At 48.5% G+C, this 24126-nt stretch overlaps 1 protein-coding gene across 1 annotated transcript in view; it reads left to right on the top strand.

Annotated features, from left to right (window-relative positions):
- The window catches only part of aadac (arylacetamide deacetylase), a 98154-nt gene that overhangs the window by 67610 nt on the left and 6418 nt on the right, over positions 1–24126 (top strand). Inside the window, exon 3 of the mRNA XM_085989790.1 lies at positions 7363–7432. Coding sequence (XP_085845916.1) covers positions 7363–7432 — 70 coding nt within the window. The remainder of the gene's footprint in view (positions 1–7362; positions 7433–24126) is intronic.

The following is a 24126-nucleotide window of genomic DNA, read 5'->3' as shown; positions in this document are numbered from 1 at the left end:
GAAGATGAACCGAACGCTGCGCAGGGAGTGAAAAACTAAGGTGAAGTGCAAAGGAGAAAAGTTGATCCATAATTATTTTAATCCTTCTTCAAATGCCATGTGCTGAAAACCAAAATATTAGATGAACTGAAACAAATGGAAGAATCAGGGATAATCAAGGAAGTAGACAATTCCCAGTGGTTCAATTCTAGAGGAATAAAATTGAAAAGCAGAGAAGTGATGTTGAACTTGTGTAGAACCTCGGTCAGACCACACTTGGAGTACTACGCACAGTTCTGGCCTCCATATTACAAAATGGATATAGAGGCACTGGAGAAGGTACAAAAAAGATTTACAAGGACGATACCAGAACTGAGAGGTTATAATCACCAGGAAAGACCAAACAGGCTGGGGCTCTTTTCTCTAGAAAAGCGAAGGCTGAGGTGGCGACCGAATCGAGATTAAGTGGTTCGATAGGGTAGACGGAGAGAAAATGTTTCCACTTGTGGGGAGTCCAAAACTAGGGGTCATAAATATAAGATAGTCACGAATAAATTGAATAAATCCAACAGGGAATTCAGGAGAAACGTCTTTACCCGGAGAGTGGTGAGAATGTGGAACTCGCTACCACAGGGAGTGGTTGAGGCGATTAGCATAGACACATTTAAGGGGAAGCTAGATAAGTACATGAGGGAGAAAGGAATAGAAGGATATGTTGATAGGGTTAGAAGAAGTAAGGTGGGAGGGATAGACCAGTTGGGCTGAAAAGCCTGATTCTATGCTGTACATTCTATGTAATTCTATGTAAGTGGTTGCCTCCATTATGTCCTTTTTCTATTTGGATGGATAGATTTTGATATGTGGTGGCTACAGAGTTATTAAATCCAGATCTGGTTATTATAATCAGTGTGTAGAAATGTCGCAAGTACTTGTTTGCTCGGAAACTAATGCCATTATCTGATGAGAAAACACCCACAATATGCTTAGGGTCGAAACTATGGTGACAGATTCAAGGTTGCAGCATTAGACAGTTCAGTTGTCTATATAGCAATATGGATCAACTAGCAAGAGTGGAGATGTCTTTAGATTATCGATATTACTGATGGCGGGGGGGGAAACCTCGCCAGTTAAGAAAAGTTTACTTTGGAAACAAAATTGAAGCAAGACTCAACAGCAAGTGAACCAGCTGCCCACCAAACCTTGGAACAGGAGGAGGCCATTCAGCCCCTCGAGCCTGCACCGCTATTCAATTAGATCGTGGCTGATCTGTATCTTAACTCCATTCACCTGCCTTTGCTACATATCCCTCGATACCCTTCTCCAACAAAAATCTATCAATTTCAGTTTTGGAATTTTCAATTGACCGGGGGAGTCTAGAACCAGGGGTCACAGTCTCAGAATAAGGGGTCGACCATTTAGGACTGAGATGAGGAGAAATGTCTTCACTCAGAAGGTGGTAATCTTTGGAATTCTCTACCCCAGAGGGCTGTGGAGGCTCAGTCGTTGAGTATATTCAAGACAGAGATCGATAGATTTTTGAATCTTAAGGGATATGGGGATAGTGCAGGAAAGTGGAGATGAGGTCGAAGATCAGCCATGATCTCATTGAATGGCGGAGCGGGCTCGAAGGACCGAATGGCTGACTCCTGCTCCTATTTCTTCTGTTCTTATGACCCCCCAGCCTCATCAGCTTTTTTGGGGAAAGAGAGTTCCAGATTTCCACGACCCTTTACGTGAAGAAGTGAACGGCCGAGCTCTAATTTTACATAAGAACATAAGAAATAGGAGCAGGAGTAGGCCAATCGGCCCCTCGAGCCTGCTCCGCCATTCAATAAGATCATGGCTGATCTGATCCTAACCTCAAATCTACTATCACTCTCCATCCCACCCGAACCCATGTGATCTCCCGGGAGAGGCGAGAAACCAGATTAAAAACCCAATGGCCAATTTGGGAGAAAAAAACTGGGAAATTCCTCTCCAACCCATCTAGGCAATTGAAACTCATCCAGGAGATCACTCTGTCCCTGTATTTCCTGCAGTACTTACCTTCTGTAAAAGATGATCTCCACCCCAGCCAGGAACAGGCCCAATTTACTCTTGAAGGACTCCTAGCTGGCAGCCTGTTCCCGAGGTCGCCACTAATCCCTGTGAATAGAACCATCTCCTGAAATCTAACACAGAATTAGAACACAAGAAGTAGGAGCAGAACCAGGCTACACGGCCCCTGGGCCCACTCCACTACCCACAGGGCCATGACCATTCCGAACCTAGACTCATATCCAATTTCCTGCCCGCTCCCCGTAACCTCTAATTCCCTTTACTTCTAGGAAACTGTCTAAGGTTTTGCTCCCTTCTTCTGGACTCCCCTCACCAGAGGAAAACGTTTCTCTCTATCTACGCTGTTGAATTCTTTAATCATCTTAAACAGCTCAATTAGATCACCCCTTCACAGAATCACAGAAACCCCACAATGCAGATAGAGGCCATTTCGGCCCATCGAGCCTGCACCGACACATATCCCACCCGATCCCTGTAACCCCTACACCAACACATATCCCACCCTATCCCCGTAACCCCACGTATTTAATCCCCCTAACACTAAGGGTCAATTTATCATAGCCAATCAACCTAACCTGCACATCTTTGGACTGTGGGAGGAAACCGGAGCACCCGGAGGAAACCCACGCAAACACGGGGAGAATGTGCAAACTCCACACAGAAGTCTTAATCTTCTATACTCGAGGGAATACAATCCTAGCAATTTCGGCAAAGCAGTTCAATATGGTAGAGCTATGAAAAGAAGCAACTTTCATCCGGGACAAAAACATGCTGTTCCAGCTTGGCTACAAAACAAATGCCTGTAGCAGCAAAGCAGGACACATTCTCCGAGGTAGCGGTGCTGTCTTATTTGAATAGCATCGCCACAGTGTTTTGACTAATTTATATGAAAATCAGCCTCATTTGTTAATTTCTGAAGGGCATTGCAGGTTTGGTATTGAACAAGCTAAACAGACTGTGAGACCTATCAGTTCAAAGAACCAGAAGTGGCCTGCATATCATCTGTTAAGCAATTAAGTCATTCTGACCCTGGTGGGCACGTATTGATGGTTTTTTTAAAGACATTTTTTTTATTGTCTGTGATGTTTCGATCAAATCAGTTAGAAAGAAAGAAAGAACTGGCATCCATACAATACCTTTCACGAACTCAGGACTCCGTCCCAAAGCACTTCACAGCCAATGAAGTACAGTACATTTTTTGTTGTGAAGTCACTGTTGTAATGTATGAAACACAGCTGCCAATTTGCGCACAGCAAACAGCGATATGATAATGGCCAGATTATTTGTTTTAGTGATGATGGTTTGAGGGATAAATATTGGCCATTCATTGAGGTGAGGCCCCTGCTCTTTATTGAAGTAGTGCCGTGGGATCTTTTACATCCATCTGAGAGAGCAGATGTCTCCTCAGGAAGACGGCCCCTCCGACAGTGCGGCGCTCCCTCGGTGCTGCCCCTCCGACAGTGCGGCGCTCCCTCGGTGCTGCCCCTCCGACAGTGCGGCGCTCCCTCGGTGCTGCCCCTCCGACAGTGCGGCGCTCCCTCGGTGCTGCCTCTCCGACAGTGCGGCGCTCCCTCGGTGCTGCCCCTCCGACAGTGCGGCGCTCCCTCGGTGCTGCCCCTCCGACAGTGCGGCGCTCCCTCGGTGCTGCCCCTCCGACAGTGCGGCGCTCCCTCGGTGCTGCACTGGACTGTCAGCCTAGATTATGGGCTCAAGTCTCTGGAGTGGGACTCGAACCCACGACTTTCTGACTTGGGGCTGACAGCTTGGCTCAGTGGTTGCACTCTTGCCTCTGAAGTCTGCTGCAACTAGTATTCACCAATCCTTGCAATAGCCAACATTTATTCTATGGAATGGGTATAAACGGAGAAAAGTGAGATAAGCCAGAAAGGCAAACCTGAACTTCAAGAGAATTATAACCCTTCCTAGCAGCACAACTGGAGAGTTCTTGATGTCTAAGGCACTTCATTCACCTTTGCTGATATCTTGAGCGACGGCTATATCCTGGAGAGCGTCACGTAACCACGACATTCTTCTGGGTTGAGTCACGTGTTGAGCTCTGCTCTCGGGCCTACTCCACCGTAAATCCCGATCTCGACCCCATTGTCCAACGTTCTCCCCCCCCACCACCCCCCCCCCCCCCGCCCCCTCGGGCCCAGTGCCCATTGCAGCTCTCGGACCTAAGCCCCAATGTCCTTACAGGCCCAGCTCCTGGGCTTCACTGAGTAATCATCATCCTCAGCAAATAACTAACTGAACCATGAATAAACATAGGGGGAAAAATTCGGTTGATTTGCACCTCCCATTATTGCCTTAAGAGGGCGCTAACGGGGCACAAAGCAGCTAGCGCCTGGGCGCGGCGCCGCTAACGCCTCCCGTGAAATTCAGCAGGCGGTTAGCGGCGGCGGTAACTGCTAGCGCCCCGCGGCGCTGCGCCTCCGGCAATGACATCATCGCCGTGCGTAGCGCCCCACTCGCACCCCGGCCGTGATCTTCGGTAGCGCCCCCTGACTTGCCGCCGGACGCTATGTCCAACAGGGTCAAGGGGGCCCTACCTGCGGCCGGGGCGGCGTTAATTAAAGGCGAGGTGCCGGGCGGCCATTTATGTTGCTGGCCGCCTGCCAGCACCTGCCCTCATTGCCATCCCCGGCCTCCTGTGCAGCCCCTCCACCCCCCCCCCCACCCCCGCGGGGGTGCCGGCTACACTCCGTGAGCCCGGCACTTCTCTCGAGTGCCGGGCTCTTTTGCCGGCACTCCGGTCCCCGGTGGCCCAGCTGGGTCCCGGGTCGCGTGCTACGCTAGGCCCCTCTCCTTTAATAAGGGGAGGAAGACCTGTAGTGCCGCGGCGCGGCTGCACATAGCGTCGCCATATTCACTCGCAGCGTCCCAAGAGGGAGGTGGCGTGCTTCCATAGCGCCCCGCCTCCTCCTTGGGGTGCCACCAGTGAATTTCGAGTGCGGGAGCGCTAACATTTTCGAGCTGCTAAAAATAGCGCCCCGGTGAAGTTAGCGCCCCAAAGGGGACGCGACCCAATTTTGCCCCCATAGACTTTACTGAATTGATTTCATTTATTTGGAAACACCAATCTGATCTGATTTGGTAGTTTTTGGCATTAAACATTCCTTGCATGCTGCTAATATATCAGCGAGCAAATGACTCCAGTGTACTTTGCAAACCGTTCAATACTGCCGTTACAAAGTGCGACAGCACTCCTCGGTGGCAGTAAAAGGTACAACATGATATCTGCTTATTTAATTCTCATTGCAGGAAAAAAGAACTTGCATTTATATAGCACCTTTCACGACCTCCAGATGTCCCAATGCACTTTACAGCCAATGAAGTACTTTTGAAGTCTAGTCACTGTTGTAATGTAGGAAACACAGCAGTCAATTTGCACACAGCAAGCTCCCACAAACAGCAATAATGACCAGATAATCTGTTTTTAGCAATTGTTGATCGAGGGAGAAACATTGGCCAGGACACTTGGGGAGAACTCACCTGCTCTTCGAAATAGTGCCGTGGGATCTTTTACATCCGCCTGAAGGAGCCTCAGTTTAACGTCTCATCTGAAAGATGGCACCTCCGACAGTGCAGCGCTCCCTCAGCACTGCACTGGACTGGAGTGTCAGCCTGGATTTTTGTGCTCAAAGTCTCTTGGAGTGCGACTTGAACCCACGACCTCCTGACTCAGAGGCACGCGTGCTACCCACACGCCTGCTCTCGCACTTCTGCTTCTGACTCAAAGATTGTGGGTTTAATCTGGGGTTGCCAACCCTCCAGGATTGTCCCTGGAGTCTCCAGGAATTGAAGAATAACCTTCAGGACACTCGCTGACAGCAACTCTGGCAAACAATCACGGGCCTTAAAAAAAAAGAAAGAAAGATTTGTGTGTTTTGTTCTCTCATTTTCTTTGAACACTCATTTATTAATGATAAAAATATTGCTGACGAGGGGATAAAAAGCTGTTTGACTGACGGTCAAGAAGCTTCCAGTTGTGTAACAAAGAGTCTGTTCGCCTTCCCATTGGCCGTGGAAAGCCGGGGCGCCACGGGGATGGAATTTTCAGACGACCAATGGGGGAGGGGCACTTGGAGGGCGGAGGTCATGTGCTGAAATCTCCAGCAATAAGTCCAACCAGAGTTGGCAACCCACGGTTAAATCGCGGCCCCGGTCTGCCGATGTGGAAGATCCCACGCTGCCATTTGAATAAGAGCATCAAACTCGGCCAAGATCAGATCAGCCATGATCTTATAGAATGGCGGGGCAGGCTCGAGGGGCCGAATGGCCTGATGTAAAGAGACTACAGAGCTACAGAGTGCTTGGTTTGAGTATAAAACGAGGCTTTAATCAACTGTTTCACAACCATGAGACTCTAGTTACATCACTAGTTCCTGGTTACAGAAACATCCTGAGCAAGCTGGGCCCATGCTCGAGTATTTATACTCCTTGGACGGCGCCACCAGCTGGCCGCCCAGTGTTCCTTCATGAGTCATGATAAGACTCATGACATGGCCTACTCCTGCTCCTATTTCTTATGTTCTTATGTCACCTGGCTGACATGCTTCCCTCAATTGACACAATTGTAAAAAGCAGTAATCTGGTCAGTAACCTTGCTGTGAAGGATTGGTTGCCATGTTTGTTGACACATTACACTCAAGAAGATCGACACCGTCCAGGCCAAAGCAGCCACTTGATTGGCACCCCATCCACCACCTTAAACATTCACTCCCTCCACCACCAGCGTACCGTGGCTGCAGTGTGCACCATCTACAAGATGCACTGCAGCAACTCGCCAAGGCTTTTTCGGCAACACCTCCCAAACCCGCGACCTCTTCCACCTAGAAGGACGAGGGCAGCAGGCGCATGGGAACTCCCAAGTTCCCCTCCAAGTCACACACCATCCTGACTTAGAAGTATATCGCCGATCCTTCATCGTCACTGGGTCAAAATCCTGGAACTCCCTCCCTAACAGCACTGTGGGAGCACCTTCACCGCACGGGACTGCAGCGGTTCAAGAAGGCGGCTCACCACCACCTTCTCAAGGGATGGGCAATAAATGCCGGCCTTGGCAGCAACGCCCACATCCCATAAGCAAATTAAAAAAAAGAATTAGTGCCTATAGTTTAAGAGTAATTTATTATATGTGAATTGCCTTGGCAATTGGATATGATAAGATGAGTTCTAAATGCAAGTTCTTTCTTTACATCGAGCCAGCTATTCCCCGCGGGGTCGGGGGGGGCTTCATATTTCACTGGCAAATTATTTGAATTGAAGCAGTTTTAATGGTTTTAGTGCTGCAGATTATCTAATCTTTCATTTCACTTTCAGAAATGCAACCATATGATGTCCTGTCAAGAAAGAGCGCAACCGAACTGAATGCAGTTATTGTTTCCGTTGAGTAAGAGCTATTACTGTGCTTTGTTCTCATAATGGACACTGTTGGAGAGTGGATGATTGATTTAGTTTGGACTCTGTACTTGAAAACACTCTCGTTAAATGGTACCCGTGATTGTCAAGGGCAATTTTAATGGCACTATGTGATAATCAAGGGTAATTTTGATAGATATATGGAGATTGTTAAGGCCATTTTGATAAATTAATTGTAATCGCTCAGGATGTTAGTTGTTGCACAGCACAATCCGTCATAAATAAGGAACGTGTGCGCACCAATCAGGGAGCTGCAGAATCAAACATGTGAAGACCAGGGCCCAGAAATTCGGGTCTCCACGGGTGAGTACGCACGGGGTACTCACCCGTAGGCCCAATGGAAGTGCCGGTTTCGTGCATGCACTGCGCATGCGTGGGAAACCGGCACTTCCGTTCCCCTGAAAGAAGGGGTTCAGAGGTCGAACGCGTGCACCGGAGAGGCAGCGCGTGCGCATCGAACTTCCGTTTTTTTTGTAGGTTTTCCCGGGAGGGTAAGTCTCCAGAAGTTACACATTTAAAAAGCAGTCGCAAGGCCTGCTTTTTACAAGGTAAGTGGTGAATTAATTAAAATTAAAACATTTTTTCCACAGGTTTATTATTTTTAAATACTTTAAAGAAAGGTAAGTTTATTTTTAGCCCCGTTAGAAAATAAAATTATTTTTTCCAAAAATTTAAATTGTTTAAAATAGTTATTTCATGTAATTTATAGTTTATTTAAAAAATGTGATCTTTTTTTTAAATTTATTTGAAGATTTAGTGATGTTTTGGGGCTTATAGTATTTATAAGTTTGACAGGTCTTCCTGTCAAACTTATGAATGAAGCATTCCCTGCTACCATTGGCTCCCCATGGCCCACGTGATCCCGGGGGATGCATCGAACTAACTGCGCCCCTGGGATATGCAAGCACTGTGTGCCGGCAGTTGGAGGAGGCCCAGGATCGCAATTCCACGGGGGCCCACAGCTCAACGGCCGGCGCGCTAGGTAAGTGCAGGTCGGGGGCTTGCACCCGCGGGAAGCCCCCGACCCGAATTTCTGGGCCCCAGGTTACAGAAAGGAAAGACCGCTGCAAGAGAAGGGCATCTTATTGACCGGCTATGCGTAGAATTATAAAAATGAGCAGTCGATCCTAGTGCTTTTTTTTAGACTTTATTTTTTATTTTTGTGGTCGGGGGCGTACCTCCGGTGCACGCCTCCGACCCGCGAAAGATCTACGAACCTGCCTCCAGGCTCCCAGGCTGCGGAGAGTTTGGGACCCGGGCCTCCAGGCGGTACGCAGGCCCACGGATCCCAGCGAGGCAGGCTGCCCCTAAAGCGTCCCTGCGGGAGTACCTCCACCACACAGACTGCAGCGGTTCAAGAAGGTGGCTCACCACCACCTTCTCAAGGGATGGGCAATAAATCCCGGCCTTGGCAGCGACGCCCACATCCCATAAATGAATAAAAAAAAGAATTTGTGCCTATAGTTTAAGGGTAATTTATTGTATGTGAATTGCCTTGGCAATTGGATATGGTAAGATGAGTTCTAAGTGCAAGTTCTTTCTTTACATCGAGCCAGGAGGATTCCATTTCTGAACGGAATCCCTTATTAAACTCGCCTGGAATCCCCAAATAATTAAACAATTTAGACAACTATATAATAATAAATGTAAATGTTCTGATTTTCAAATTTAATTAAAAGTCCCTCCATTACAGCAAATACAATTAAAAAAAATATTAATTTTTGCCAAAATAATTTTAAACATTTTAATCTGGGCCAATGTTTGCATGAGCTAATTTCAAGTGTTTGTGCATCTTTTCTTATTTTTTGATTTTCGATTTATAATAACCCTTATTTGCTGCCCCAGAAAGCTGTGGAAGCTACATCATTAAATAAATTTAAAACAGAAATACAGGTAGACTACCCTTTATCCGGACTTCCGAAAACCGAAACCCTCTAAAAACCGAAGGTTTTTTCGTTCAGCGTAAGTCGTGCGTACGACTTACGCTGAACGAAAAAACCTTCGGTTTTTAGAGAGTTCCGGTTGCGGAAGTTCGGATAAAGGGTAAGTCGTGCGCACGACCCCCCGCCGACCCCCCCGCCAGCCCCGACAACCGCCAGCCCCGACAACCGCCAGCCGCCGACCCCGCCGGCCCCGACAACCGGCGACCCCCCCCCGCGGACCCCGCCGGCCCCAACAACCGCCGACCCCCCCCCCCCCCGCGGACCCGCCGGCCCCGACCCCGCCGGCCCCGACAACCGCGGACGCCGACCCCGCCAGCCCCGACAACCGCCGACCCCGCCAGCCCCGACAACCGCCGACCCCCCCGCGGACCCCGCCAGCCGCCGACCCCCCCGCGGACCCCGCCAGCCCTGACAACCGCCGACCCCCCCCGCGGACCCCGCCAGCCCCGACAACAGCCGACCCCCCCGCGGACCCCGCCAGCCCTGACAACCGCCGAGCCCCCCCCCCCCCGCGTACCCCGCCGGCCCCGACCCCCGCCGACCCCGACTGACTTACGCTGAGCGTCAGCGTAAGTCGTGCGCACGACCCCCCGCCGACCCCCCCGCGGACCCCCGCCGACCCACCTTCCGAAATCCGAAATTCTCCTTTATCCGAAACTCGGCTGGTCCCGAGGTTTTCGGATAAAGGATAGTCTACCTGTAGATAGTTTCCTAGAAGTAAAGGGAATTAAGGGTTACGGGGAGCGGGCAGGAAATTGGACATGAGTCTAGGTTCGGAATGGTCATGACCCTGTGGGTAGTGGAGTGGGCCCAGGGGCCGTGTAGCCTGGTTCTGCTCCTACTGTGTTCTAATTCTGTGTTAGATTTCAGGAGATGGTTTTATTCCTGTTCCTGGCTGGGGTGGAGATCGCCTTTACAGAAGGTAAGTACTGTAGAAAATATAGGGACAGAGTGATCTCCTGGAAGAATTTCGATCGCCTAGATGGGTCGGAGAGGAATTTCCCAGATTTTTTTCTCCCAAATTGGCCATTGGGTCTTTATCTGGTTTTTTGCCTCTCCCAGGAGATCACATGGGTTCGGGTGGATGCAGAGTGATAGAAGATTTGAGGTTAGGATCAGATCAGCCATGATCTTATTGAATGGTGGAGCAGGCTCGAGGGGCCGATTGGCCTACTCCCGCTCCTATTTCTTATGTTCTTATGTTCTTATGCTGGTGAAAGCAACCCCTACGCTTGCTTTCACCCGCCGTTAGAGTTCCCTGGGCAGTAGCTCTACGCCAGCCATAGTGATTTCCTGCTCAACTCGGATGATCTACCAAGGCGTTCTCCCTTGACCGATCGCAAGCTCCGGGTTTTCGCGCATGCGCAGCGCAGGCGGAATCCTGGCACTGGCAGGGGCCTTTCAGAAGGCTTACGGCGACGCGCGCTGATCGCGGAGAGCGTAAACTCTGGCCAGTTATTCATTCCAGGGATGTGGGCGTCGCTGGCAAGGCCGGCATTTATGACAACAACGAAAATACTGCAGATGCTGGAAATCTGAAATAAAAACACAAAATGCTGGAGAAACTCAGCAGGTCAGGCAGCATCCGTGGAGAGAGAAAGAGAGTTAACGTTTCAGGTCGATCACCTTTCGTCAGGACTGGAAAAAAGCAGGAAATGGAACAGATTTTTAAGCAAGTGTAGGGGCTGGGAAAGGGGGGAGGGGATTGAAAACAAAAGGGAAGGCCTGTGATAGGTTGGAAGACAGGAGAGATTAATAGACATTGAGAGACATTAAGAGATATTCAAGGCGAGAGGAGATGGTAATGGGACAGGTTAAGAAACAAAGGATGGATCTAGATGAAATGTAAATTGCGCTGGCAGAATGGAAGACAGCTGCCCTGTGGGGGAGAACAGAACAAAAGTGTGGATAAAAAATATATACTGTATATATGTTATGATCTGAAATTGTTGAATTTATGATCCATCCCTGGTTGGCCTGAGAAGGTGGTGGTGGGCCTGCTTGAACCGCTGGTAATGATTTGCTACAACTGAAAGGCATTAGGCCATTTCAGAGGGCAGTTAAGAGTCAACCTCGTTGATGTGGGATTGGTGTCACATGTAGGCCTAGACTGGGTACAAAACCTTACCTAAGGAAGGATATGCTTGCTATAGAGGGAGTGCAGCGAAGGTTCACCAGACTGATTCCTGGGATGGCAGGACTGCCGTATGAGGAGAGATTGGGTCGACTAGGCTTGTATTCACTAGAGTTTAGAAGAATGAGAGTGGATCTCATTGAAACGTACAAAATTCTGACAGGGCTAAACAGACTGGATGCAGGGAGGATGTTTCCCCTGGCTGGGGGGGGTCTAGAACGAGGGGTCACAGTCTGAGGATACAGGGTAGGACATTTAGGACTGAGATGAGAAATTTCTTCACTCACAGGGTGGTGAACCTGTGGAACTCTCTACCACAGAAGGCTGTGGAGGCCAAGTCACTGAATATATTTAAACATAGAAACATAGAAGATAGGAGCAGGAGTAGGCCATTCGGCCCCTTGAGCCTGCTGCGCCATTCAATGAGATCATGGCTGATCATCCAAACTCAGTACCCTGTCCCTGCTTTCTCCCCATATCCCTTGATGCCTTTAGCCTTAAGAAATATATCGAACTCCTTCTTGAATATATTTAATGAATTGGCCTCAACTGCCTTCTGTGGTAGAGAATTCCACAGATTCACCACTCTCTGGGTGAAGAAATTCCTCCTCATCTCTATCCTAAATGGCTTACCCCTTATCCTTAGACTGTGACCCCTGGTTCTGGACTCCCCCGCCATCGGGAACATTCTTCCTGCATCTAGTCTGTCTAGTCCTGTTAGAATTTTATAAGTTTCAATGAGATCCCATCTAATTCTTCTAAACTCCAGCGAGTATAAGCCCAATCGACCCAATCTCTCCTCATACGTCATTCCTGCCATCCCAGGTATCAGTCTGGTGAATCTTCGCTGCACTCCTTCCATGGCAAGAACATCCTTCCTCAGATAAGGCGACCAAAACTGCACACAATACTCAAGGTGTGGTCTCACCAAGGCCCTGTACAACTGCAGCAAGACATCCTTGTTCCTGTACTTGAACCCTCTCGCTACGAAGGCCAACATACCATTTGCCTTCTTAACGACCTGCTGCACCTGCATGCTTACCTTTAGCGACTGGTGCACAAGGACACCCAGGTCTCGTTGCACTTCTCCTTCTCCCAATCTATTGCCGTTCAACTAATAATCTGCCTTTCTCGGCATCCTCCTCACAGCACACACGCCCACCCAACTTTGTGTCATCTGCAAACTTGGAGATATTACATCTAGTTCCCTCGTCTAGATCACTAATATATATTGTGAATAGCTGGGGTCCTAGCACCGATCCCTGCGGTACCCCACTAGTCACTGCCTGCCACTTGGAAAAAGACCCGTTTATTCCAACTCTTTGCTTTCTGTCTGCCAACCAGTTCTCTATCCAAGTCAGTACCTTGCCCCGAATCCCATGTGCCTTAACTTTACACACTAATCTCTTATGCGGGACCTTATCGAAAGCCTTCTGAAAGTCCAAATACAGCACATCCACTGGTTCTCCCTTATCTATTCTACCAGTTACATCCTCAAAAAAAAAAAAAGCAGGAGATAGATAGATTTCTAGATGCAAAAGGCGTCAAGGGGTATGGGGAGAGAGCGGGAATATGGTATTGAGATAAAGGATCAGCCATGATCATATTGAATGGCGGAGCAGCCTCGAAGGGCCAAATGGCCTATTCCTGCTCCTATTTTTCTCTGTTTCTATGTTTCTAAACAGCAGGTTTCACTCCCAAAAGGACATTAGTGAACCAGTTAACAGACAGTCTGACAGATCTCTTTTCCTGAGACCAGCTTTTTGCTTGCAATGTTTTCTAACTTAATTCAAATTCTTAAACTGCCACAGTGGGGTTTGAACTCACATTCTCTGGATTATTAGTCCAGGCCTACTGGTCCAGTTATCCACTAAATTACCATACTTACCCTTGTGAGTATGTCCTAGAATCTGCTTCCATAGCCCTTCATTCTGTCATTGATGACTGGTGCTTTGCCCCTGTTCACCCTACACAGCCTACATCCCATCTGTTACTCTACAACCTCAATGAGCCCCACCTGATTTCCTCAGCTGCCTGACTCCCTATCTGAACCCGTACGTTTGTTTGCCTACTGATATATTTTGTACTGATCAAGGTGGAGGGGGTGGGGGTGTTAGTGCAGGGAATTCAAAACACTTGCTTACTTCAGTCAGCATCAGGCACTCCAAGATTAGGGTCGGAAATTTCCTTGGAGCTGCTCCACTGCACTTCCGGCTAAGTTCCGGCAGGGAATCGGCAGCATGCTCCCTCTGTTCTGTCCAGCCATGTGCTTCGGAAACAGCCTCACACAAGCACGCGCTACATCACCAGTGTGACAATTCCCAGTTCTCACGGCAACCAACCTTGCCAGCTCACTTTCTGCTTAATATCAAAATTGCCCTCAGCTTTTCCACATTGACATGCATTATATTTATTTAACATGCATTTTTAAAAATTATTACATAGAATTTACAGCACAGAAACAGGCCATTCGGCCCAACTGGTCTATGCCAGTGTTTATGCTCCACACGAGTCTCTTCCAACCTTACTTCATCAGCATATCCTTCTATTCCTTTCTCCCTCATGTGTTTATCTAGCTTCCCCTTCAATGCATCGATACTATTCGCCTCAACCACTCCCTGTGGTAGCGAGTTCCACATTCTAACCACTCTCTGGGTAAAGAAGTTTCTTCTGAATTCCTTCTTGGATTTATTAGTGACTGTCTTATATTTATGGCCCCTTGTTTTGGACTCAGCCTCACAAGTGGAAACATTGGCTGGAATTTTCCGGGGGGTTCAGCGGGCGGGATAGGTGGCGGGTCGGGTGGGAAATTTGATATTTTTGACAACGGGTTGGGAACACGCTGTCAACTCGCTCCCACGCGCCTTGCCCGATGTCGGGTGTGTCAATGCTAACCAGACCCAACAGGCAGCGGCGGGCGACCCAATTCAGGTAATTAGTGGCTTGCTTACAGCCAGTTAAGAATGATTTTCAGCTTACCTTTTGCATTTGACAGTTCGCCCACAGGGTCCACGTAGGTCGTGGACCACATCTGTCAAGCTGAGGCGGGAGTTCATTGGTCATTGAATCAGCTGTTGAGTTGACAGCTTCAAATGTAATATAAAAGCTCCCACCTTAGAGATATCTTCCCTCAGCCACAAGCTCTTCCTCACTGCATTTCCACAACAGATTCACCATGCTGCAAGTCTTTACACAAATCTCCATCTAGTCTGACCTCATTACCTCTCTCACCATTGACAGATCGCTTCTGTCATCTAGCTAGTTGAGAGACGATTCACTAGTTTAATTCCAGAGATGAGGGGGTTGACTAATGAGGAAAGGTTGAGCAGGCTGGGCCTATACTCATTGGAATTTAGAAGAATGAGAGGTGATCTTATTGAAACATCTAAGATACTGAGGGGGCTCGACAAGGTAGATGCAGAGAAGATGTTTCCCCTCGTGGGAAAATCTAGAACTCGGGGGCATAGTTTCAGAATAAAGGGTCGCCCTTTTAGAACTGAGATGAGGAGGAATTTCTTCTCTCAAGGGGTCATAAATCTGTAGAATTCTCTGCCCCAGAGAGCTGTGGAGGCTGGGTCATTAAATACATTTAAGGTGGAGATAGACAGATTTTTGCAAGATAAGGGAGTGAAGGGCTATGGGGAGCGGGCAGGGAAGTGGCTTTGAGCCCAAGATCAGCCATGATCTTATTGAATGGCGGAGCAGGCTCGAGGGGCCATCTATTCCATTAGCATGGGTGCCGTTTATACTCTCTCACCTTGGTCCTCAGAATCCCACCACGATCAGCCCCAACATCAGCAGCACCAGGCACACAAGTAGCACTAACAACAACACCAACCTTCTCCTCAATCAACTGATGCTGCACAGGACAGAGGGTATCAGCACCCGACCACCTCGCTGCCCGGGACGCCAGGGATGGCCTCACCATGGCCAGATTTACTACACTAGATGCTGTACACCCTGGCTGTCACATGATGCACCAGGTTGGCACCACCCCACACCAACACCATAAAGCATCCCTACAATGCCCAAGCCATTCATTTCACACTTATCACCTTTGGGAGGAGGGGTGTACCATTATGTCTCACCATTCACTGTAACTCACTAAGCCACTTCCAAAGGTGCACACAAATCTGTCCAAGAACGCAAAGTGTTGAAAATAAAGGCTTCAATATTTGACACCACATTAACAGAAACTTTTTATATGAACATTGCATAAAACACCCAAGTGCCGACCCTTGTGTGTTGTTACTTGGTACGATTGGACTAAGATGAGTGAGATGGGGAAGTGATAATGTAGATAGAGAGGGATGGGTGGAGGTGCAAGTTAAGTTGGTGTGAGTAAGGATGTGCAGGAGTAGGGTAGGGAAGACAGAGTGATGGGGATGTGATGAGAAGCACAGCAGGATGAGGTTGAGTGTGGCTTTGTACTAATGTTTTGTGATCTACTGAGATCATTGAAACGTTTGCGGCACTGCACCCAGGTCCTCCTGACCACATCCCTGCTTGTGCCCTCCTGTGCAATGTGCAACCAGGCTGTGTTGATCTCCTGGGGCGGTCTCTTCCACCCATGGGAAGGGAAGAGGACCTCCTTGCGTGCTGTGAGTCCCTCCATAAGCCTATGATGGGAGAGCCTACGTGCAGCCCTGTGCCTTTGTGCAGTGATTGTCAGTGTTGGCAGCACCTCAATGCTGTAGAACACTGACAGCACAAATGTCAAAATAAATTTGGGCATGGTCCCTTTAAGGAAATCAGCTGATGACGCGCCATCAAATTATGCCACCAGACCCACTTCTTCTAATTGGCCGGGAAACGCGCTGGGTGGGCTTAACAAGCCCCAGCAAGGGAAATTCATTTCACAGAGCGGGCTGGAGCCAGCAGAGGGGTCGGGACCCACCACCAACATCGCCCGCCACAGACCCACGGCCATTGTCTCTATATCTACCATATCGAACCCCTTCATAATTTTAAAGACCTCTATAAGTTATGTTTGATATTAAATTTTTTCCATATTCAGTTCCATTCAACAAGCTAATTTATGAGTATCATTGGACCCCCTTTCACTCTGGGTGTGTAACAATCATGTGACCATCAATATTAGGTTACAGTCCACAACCCTCCGAGATATCTGTGCTCTTGCAATTCTGGCCTCTTGAGCATTCCTGATTTTAATTGCTCCACCATTGGTGGCCGTGCCTTCAACTGTCAAGGCCCTAAGCTCTGGAATTCCCTCCCTAAACCTCTCTGCCTCTTTACCTCTCGTTCCTCCTTTAAGACGCTGCTTAAAACCTACCTCTCTCACCTGCCCTAATTTCTCCTTATGTGGCTCAGTGTCAAATTTTGTTTGATAATCGTTCCTGTGAAACGCCTTGGAATGTTTTGCTACGTTAAAGGCGCTATATAAGTTCGAAGATCTCCTTAACCGAGACTCTGTCTTCGACGCGAGTGTCCTCAACTCCATCCCGCAGCATGCTACCCGCCACCATCTCAGCACAACCCCAGCCCAGCATGAGGTTGAAAAGGCCATCCGACAACTGAAGAACAACAAGGCCTCAGGAGCAGATGGCATCCCCGCCGAGGCACTAAAGCATGGCGGAGAAGCACTACTGGCGTGAATTCATGAACTCATTTCTCTTATCTGGAAGGAGGAGAGCATGCCAGGGGATTTCAGAGATGCCGTAATTGTGACCATCTTCAAGAAAGGTGACAAGTCCGATTGCGGTAATTACAGAGGAGTTTCCCTGTTGTCTGCCACAGGGAAAGTCATCGTAAGAATCCTCCTCAATCGCCTTCTCCTAGTGGCCAAAGAGCTCCTCCCAGAGTCGCAATGCGGATTCCGCCCACTACGGGGCACAATCGACAGGATCTTCACCACACGTCAATTACAAGAGAAATGCAGGGAACAGCACCAACCGCTGTACATGGCCTTCTTTGATCTCACAAAGGCCTTCGACACTGTCAACCGTGAGGGACTATGGAGTGTCCTCCTCAAATTCGGCTGCCCTCAAAAGTTTGTCACCATCCTCCGCCTGCTTCACGACGACATGCAAGCCGTGATCCTGACCAACGGTTCCACCACAGACCCAATTCACGTACAAACCGGGGTCAAGCAAGGCTGTGTCATCGCACCAACGCTCTTCTTGATCTTCCTTGCTGCAATGCTCCATCTCACCCTCCAGTAAGCTCCCCACTGGAGTGGAGCTAATTTACAGAACAAACGGGAAACTGTTCAACCTCCGTCGCCTCCAGTCCAGATTCAAGGTCGTCCCATCCTCTGTCGTCGAATTACAGTATGCAGATGACGCTTGCAACTGCGCTCACCTTGGAGGTCGAACTCCAAACCATCGTCAACGACTTCACTGAAAGCATAGGCCTTACACTAAACATCCGTAAGACAAAGTGTTAGATCTGTGATTCTGAGAGTATTATGTTTTTCAATAACCGCACGGATGCTGTAACTTAACAATCAACAGGTATTTACTGGAGTAGGGTAGTCTCAAGACTGGGGTACAGAGGCATGCTCAAGGCTTATATATGTAGTTTCAGACAACCCAGCTCCTTGCTTCCGGAGTCTGTGTCACTTTTCTGTTCGTCTGAACTACTGTCCATCACCTGGTGTACCTTTTTGTACTTCTCCTGTGGAGATTTCTTACTGTTGGTTTTCTTCCCAGACCTGCAGACTCTTGCTATGTGTCCTGCTTTTCCACACTGTCTGCACACTTGGTCCTTGAACCAACAATCCTTCTGGTCATGTGTTGTTCTGCCGCAGCGATAGCACTTCCCTGTTCCATAGGACATTTCATTGGTGCCATATTCTTGCAGTCTCCGTTGTATCTCTGCAGCGCCCCTTGCGGCTGCTTCATGTGATACTGCCATACTGAAAGCCTTGTCCAGCGTAAGATCCTTTTCTGATAGAAGCCGTTTCTGGGTTCCTTCACTTTGCAGCCCACACACAAACTTGTCCCTTAACGTATCTGCTAGTCCCGCTCCAAACTGGCAGTATTTTGATAGCTTGCGCAGTTCCGTTAGGTACTCAGCATTGCTTTCGTCTTTGTGTTGGTTCCTTTATGGAACTTAAATCGTTCTGCTATCAGCAGCGGTGTGGGGTTTAAGTGGTCCTGTAGGATTTCTACTATGCTTTCGAAATTCTTGTTCACAGGCTTCTCTGGGGTTATTAGGTTTCGCAGTAACCCATAAGTTTTGCACCCATGGAATTTAACAAAACCAGTGCTTTCCTAGCATCTGGCACTTCATTTGCCCTGCAGTACACCTCAATATGTTCCACATATGTCGCCCAATCTTCGACTTCATTGTCGAACGTAGAGATACTGCCACTCTTCGGCATCCCTGGGTGTGATTTAACTGTCAAAAATGGCGTCTCCCACGCTTCCCCTTCTTCTCCGTTGGCACAAAATGGCATCTCCCGTGCTTTCCTTCCTTCCCGCGCTCGCCCTTCTTCTCCGCTGTGGCTTCTAAAAATGGCGTCTCCCGCGCTCTTCCTTCTTCTCCACGGCTCAATGGCGTCTCCCGCGCTCTCCCTTCTTCTCCCTGCGAACACTGTTCAGCCCTTAAGCCCTGGCTGTGCTCTGCGTGTTCTTTTTTTTCTTTTGTGCACCTTTCCCGTTTCCGCCGCTCGGTCCTGAACCCGGCTGTTGCTTTACCCTCTCTCTCCCCGTTTCGTTTTTCCTCGACGCTGCTTGGTTTTCAACCCCCGGCTGTGCCCTGTGCGCTTCACCCTCTGTCTTACCCCGTCGACGCTGCTCGGCTTTCTCTCCGCCGTCAGTCGGCTCCAGCCGCCGCTGTCCGGGAAGGGTCTGCGCTGTACCTGTCGTCAGTCTATTGCTGATCATCGTGGCTGGGGAACCAAGCCCGGCTCTCCACAGCCTCCCCTGCGATGTTCACTCTCTGCCGGACGACTGGGCGGTTGCTCGTGGTCGACGCCCGTGTTTCTGGCCTCGACTTTCTTCCACCGCCCTCCCGGAGCGAATCCTCGAAGGGAAATGCAGAGTTGCAGGTAGATTCGAATCGACACTCGTCGCCACTGTTAGATCCGTGATTCTGAGAGTATGATGTTTTTCAATAACCACACGGATGCTGTAACTTAACAATCAACAGGTATTTACTGGAGTAGGGTAGTCTCAAGACTGGGGTACAGAGGCATGCTCAAGGCTTATATACAGGTGTGGTCACTGCCGGTACTACAGTATACAGGAGCTGTAAAAGTAGTTCTCTCTTAAAGGTACATACACTACACAAGGGTCCTCTACCAACCTGTCCCCGCCACACAGTACTGCCCCTTGATTATCAAAATCCACGACAAAGCCTTGGACAACATGGACCACTTTCCATACCTTGGGAGTGTACTGACAACAAGGGCAGACGTCGATGACAAAGTCCAACACCACCTTCAGTGTGCCAGTGCAGCCTTCGGTCGCCTGAGGAAGAGAGTGTTTGAAGACCAGGACCTCAAACCCGGCACTAAGCTCATGGTCTACAGAGCAGCAGTGATACCCGCCCTGCTGTATGCCTCAGAGGCATGGACCATGTAGAGCAGGCACCTCAAAGCACAGGAGAGGTACCACCAATGCTGCCACCAATGTCAGTGTTCTCGCTCAGGCCAACATCCCCAGCATCAAAGCTTTGACCACGCTCGATCAGCTCCGATGGACAGGTCACATTGTCCACATGCCTGATACGAGACTTCAAAAACAAGCGCTCTACTCGGAGCTCTGGCACGGCAAGAGAGCCCCAGGTGGGCAGAGGAAACACTTCAAGGACACCCTCAAAGCCTCCTTGAAAAAGTGCAACATCCCCACCGGCACCTGGGAATCCCTGGCCCAAGACTGCACAAAGTGGAGGAGAGGCATCTGGGAAGGTGCCAAACACCTCGAGTCTCTTCGCCGGGAGCAAGCGGAAGCCAAGCACAGGCAGCACAAGGAGCGCATGTCAACCCAAGTACCCCACCCAGCCGCCCCTTCAACCACCATCTGCCCCACCTGTGATAGAGACTGTAGGTCCCGCATTGGACTCATCAGTCATTGAGAACTCATTTTTAATGTGGAAGCAAGTCATCCTCGGTTCCGAGGGACTGCCTAAGAAGAAGATACGTGCAAGTTGTTGTTGTTGTCTTTAGCTCACTTTCTGGTATCCACTATTTTATAATGAACAGCCACACAGTACCAAGTGAGTAAAGAAACATATTGAGAGTAAGATGAAGCAAAAAAAGGGGGCGTATGACAGATGTCAGGTTGAGAATACAAGTGAGAATCAGGCTGAATAGAGAAAGTTCAGAGGGGAAGTGAAAAAGGAAATAAGAGGGGCAAAGAGAGAGTATGAGACTAGATTGGCAGCCAACATAAAAGGGAATCCTAAAGACTTCTATAGGCATATAAATAATAAACGGGTCGTAAGAGGAGGGGTGGGGCCGATTAGGGACCAAAAAAGGAGACCTACGCATGAGGGCAGAGGGCATGGCTGAGGTGTTAAATGAGTACTTTTCATCTGTCTTCACCAAGGAAGAAGATGCTGCCAAAGTCATAGTGAAAGAGGAGGTAGTGGAGATACTGAATGGGATAAAAATTGATAAGGAGGAGGTACTAGAAAGGCTGGCTGTACTTAAAGTAGATAAGTCTCCACAGCCAGATGGGATGCATCGTAGGATGCTGAGGGAAGTAAAGGTAAGAAATTGCGGAGATACTGGTCATAATCTTCCAATCCTCCTTACATAAGGGGCTGGTGCCAGAAGACTGGAGAATTGCAAATGTTACACCCTTGTTCAAAAAGGGTGTAAGGATAAACTCAGCAACTACAGGCCAGTCAGTTTAACCTCGGTAGTGGGGAAGCTTTTAAAAACGATAATCCGGGACAAAATTAACAGTCACTTGAACAAGTATGGATTAATTAAGGAAAGCCAGCATCAATTTGTTAAAGGCAAATCGTGTTTAACTAACTTGATTGAGTTTTTTGATAAGGTAACAGAGAGGGTTGATGAGGGCAATGTGGTTGATGTGGTATACATGGACTTCCAAAAGGCATTTGATAAAGTGCCATATAATAGGCTTGCCAACAAAGTTGAAGCCCATGGAATAAAAGGGACAGTGGCAGCATGGATATGAAATTGGCTAAGTGACAGGAAACAGAGAGTAGTGGTGAACGGTTGTTTTTCGGACTGGAGGAAGGTATACAGTGGTGTTCCCCAGGGGTCGGTACTAGGACCACTGCTTTTCTTGATATATATTAATGACTTAGACTTGGGTGTACAGGGCACAATTTCAAAATTTGCAGATGACACAAAACATGAAATTACTGTATAGTGAACAGTGAGGAGGATAGTGATAAACTTCAAGAGGACATAGACAGGCTGGTGGAATGGGCAGACATGTGGCAGATGAAATTTAATGCAGAAAAGTGTGAAGTGATACATTTTGGTAGGAAGAACGAGGAGAGGCAATATAAACTAAAGGGTACAATTCTAAAGGGGGTGCTTGAACAGAGAGACCTGGAGGTATATGTGCACAAATCGTTCAAGGTGGCAGGGCAGGTTGAGAAAGCGGTTAAAAATGCATATGGGATCCTGGGCTTCATAAATAGAAGCATAGGGCTGGATTTTCTCAATGGAGACGAGTTGGAGGCGGGACTGCTGCTTGTCGGGTCTATGTCCCGTCTCCATCATCTTCTGGCCAACCAGCGGGATTTAACCCTGATTCACCTTGTTAAGCCCGCCCTATGGGCTCAGCAGGCCACTTAGGGAAGAAGTCACTGACAGATCACGTCAACATCTGACGTGCCATCTGTCAAGACTTCTTGAAAGAAGAAATGCCAGCATTTGACAGCTCTGTGAGGCTGTCAAACACTAACATTATCTGTAGTTTGATGAGTCCTTGTGTTCAGGACTCATCAAACCTTTCAACTTTGTAGATTTCAGATGACTGTTGGTTCGGAGGATCCAATAGCCAGTCTGTGAAATCGACAAGGAAGATGTCGGGACACCCGATCCAGAGCAGATGAAGGCTGTAGGCAGAAACCAAGGTAAGTGAACATTTTTTAACACTTAACACTCACCTCACATACTTACCACTCCACACTTGCACCCATCACTCACCTCTACACCTTACTTCCAGGTGCCTCCGACCGCCGCAGATCTCCTCCATGTCTCCTCCAACCCGGCGGGGTTCTCCAAGGTCAGGAAGCCTTTACCTGAGAAGGTAAAATGGAACTGATCCTTTTTTCTGCCTGTTAACTACCTGTTAACAGGCAGTTTAAAGGATTTAATCCCTTTCCCGCCTGGAGGAGACGGGACCCGAAGCAGCACATCTTCCCGCCTCCTGGCAAAAGGGCACGGAGGCGGGATGGGGGCAGGTTTGCCATCCATCCCAACTTTCTGCTACTTTACTGGCAGTCCCGCCTCTATACTCTCCTCCTCGGGGCTGAGAAAATCCAGCCCATAGAGTACAAAAGCAAGGAAGTTATGATGAACCTTTATAAAGCACTGGTTTGGCCTCAACTGGAGTATTGTGTCCAATTCTGGGCACTGCACTTTAGGAAGGATGTGAAGACCTTAGAGAGGGTGCAGAAAAGATTGACAAGAATGGTTCCAGGGATAAGGGACTTCAGTTACGAGGATAGACTGAAGAAACTGGGGTTGTTCTCCTTATAGCAGAGAAAGTTAAGAGGAGATTTGATAGAGGTGTTCAAAATCATGAGGGGTCTAGACAGAGTAGATAGAGAAAAACTGTTCCCATCGGTCGAGAACCAGAGGACATAGATTAAGGTGATTGGCAGAAGAACCAAAGGCGACATGAGGAAAAATAATGTTACGCAGTGGGTGGTTAGGATCTGGAATTCACTGCCTGAAAGGGTGGTGGAGGCAGACTCAGTTGTGGCTTTCAAAAGGGAATTGGATAATTACCTGAAGGAAAAAAGAATTGCAGGACTACGGGGAAAGGGCGGGGGAATGGGACTAGCTGAAATGCCCTTGCAGAGAGCTGGCACGGGCTCGACGGGCTGAATGGCCTCCTTCTATGCTGTAACCATTCTATGATTCTATTTACTGAATAGACATTCTATAACAAGCGATTGACCCACACTATCAGTTTTATACCCAGGTGGCAAGTTGAAAATCTATTCCAAAGTTTCTATAAAACATTGTACTGTACACCGTGCAATACTTAAAATCACTAGAATATGTGCATTTTGCAAAAAGAGCCCGATGGGCCAAATGGCCTCCTACTTAAATTGTTAATGCAATCATAATCAACAACAACAACAACAACAACTTGCATTTATACAGAAGCAAAATACTGCAGATGCTGGAAATCTGAAAGGAAAGCAGAAAATGCTGGAAATGCTGAGCAGGTGAGCAGTTCCAGCATTTCCTGTTTTTATTGCATTGATATAGCTGTTCACGGGAGCGTTATCAGACAAAACTTTGACGCCGAGCCACATAAAGAGATTATTAGGACAGGCGACCAAAAGCTTGGTCAAAGAGGAAGGTTTTAAGGAGCGACTTATCAGAGAAGAGCGAGGCGGAGAGGTTTAGGGAGGGAATTCCAGAGCTCAGGGCCTTGGTAGCTGAATCCTGAATACTTA

This window comes from Somniosus microcephalus, chromosome 6 (genome assembly GCF_052327205.1).
Source record: "Somniosus microcephalus isolate GS21.2 chromosome 6, FLI_Smic_1.0, whole genome shotgun sequence".
Taxonomy (NCBI): Eukaryota; Metazoa; Chordata; class Chondrichthyes; order Squaliformes; family Somniosidae; genus Somniosus; species Somniosus microcephalus.
Note: the sequence above shows the minus strand (reverse complement) of the source record. Positions and strands in the feature narration are given on the sequence as shown.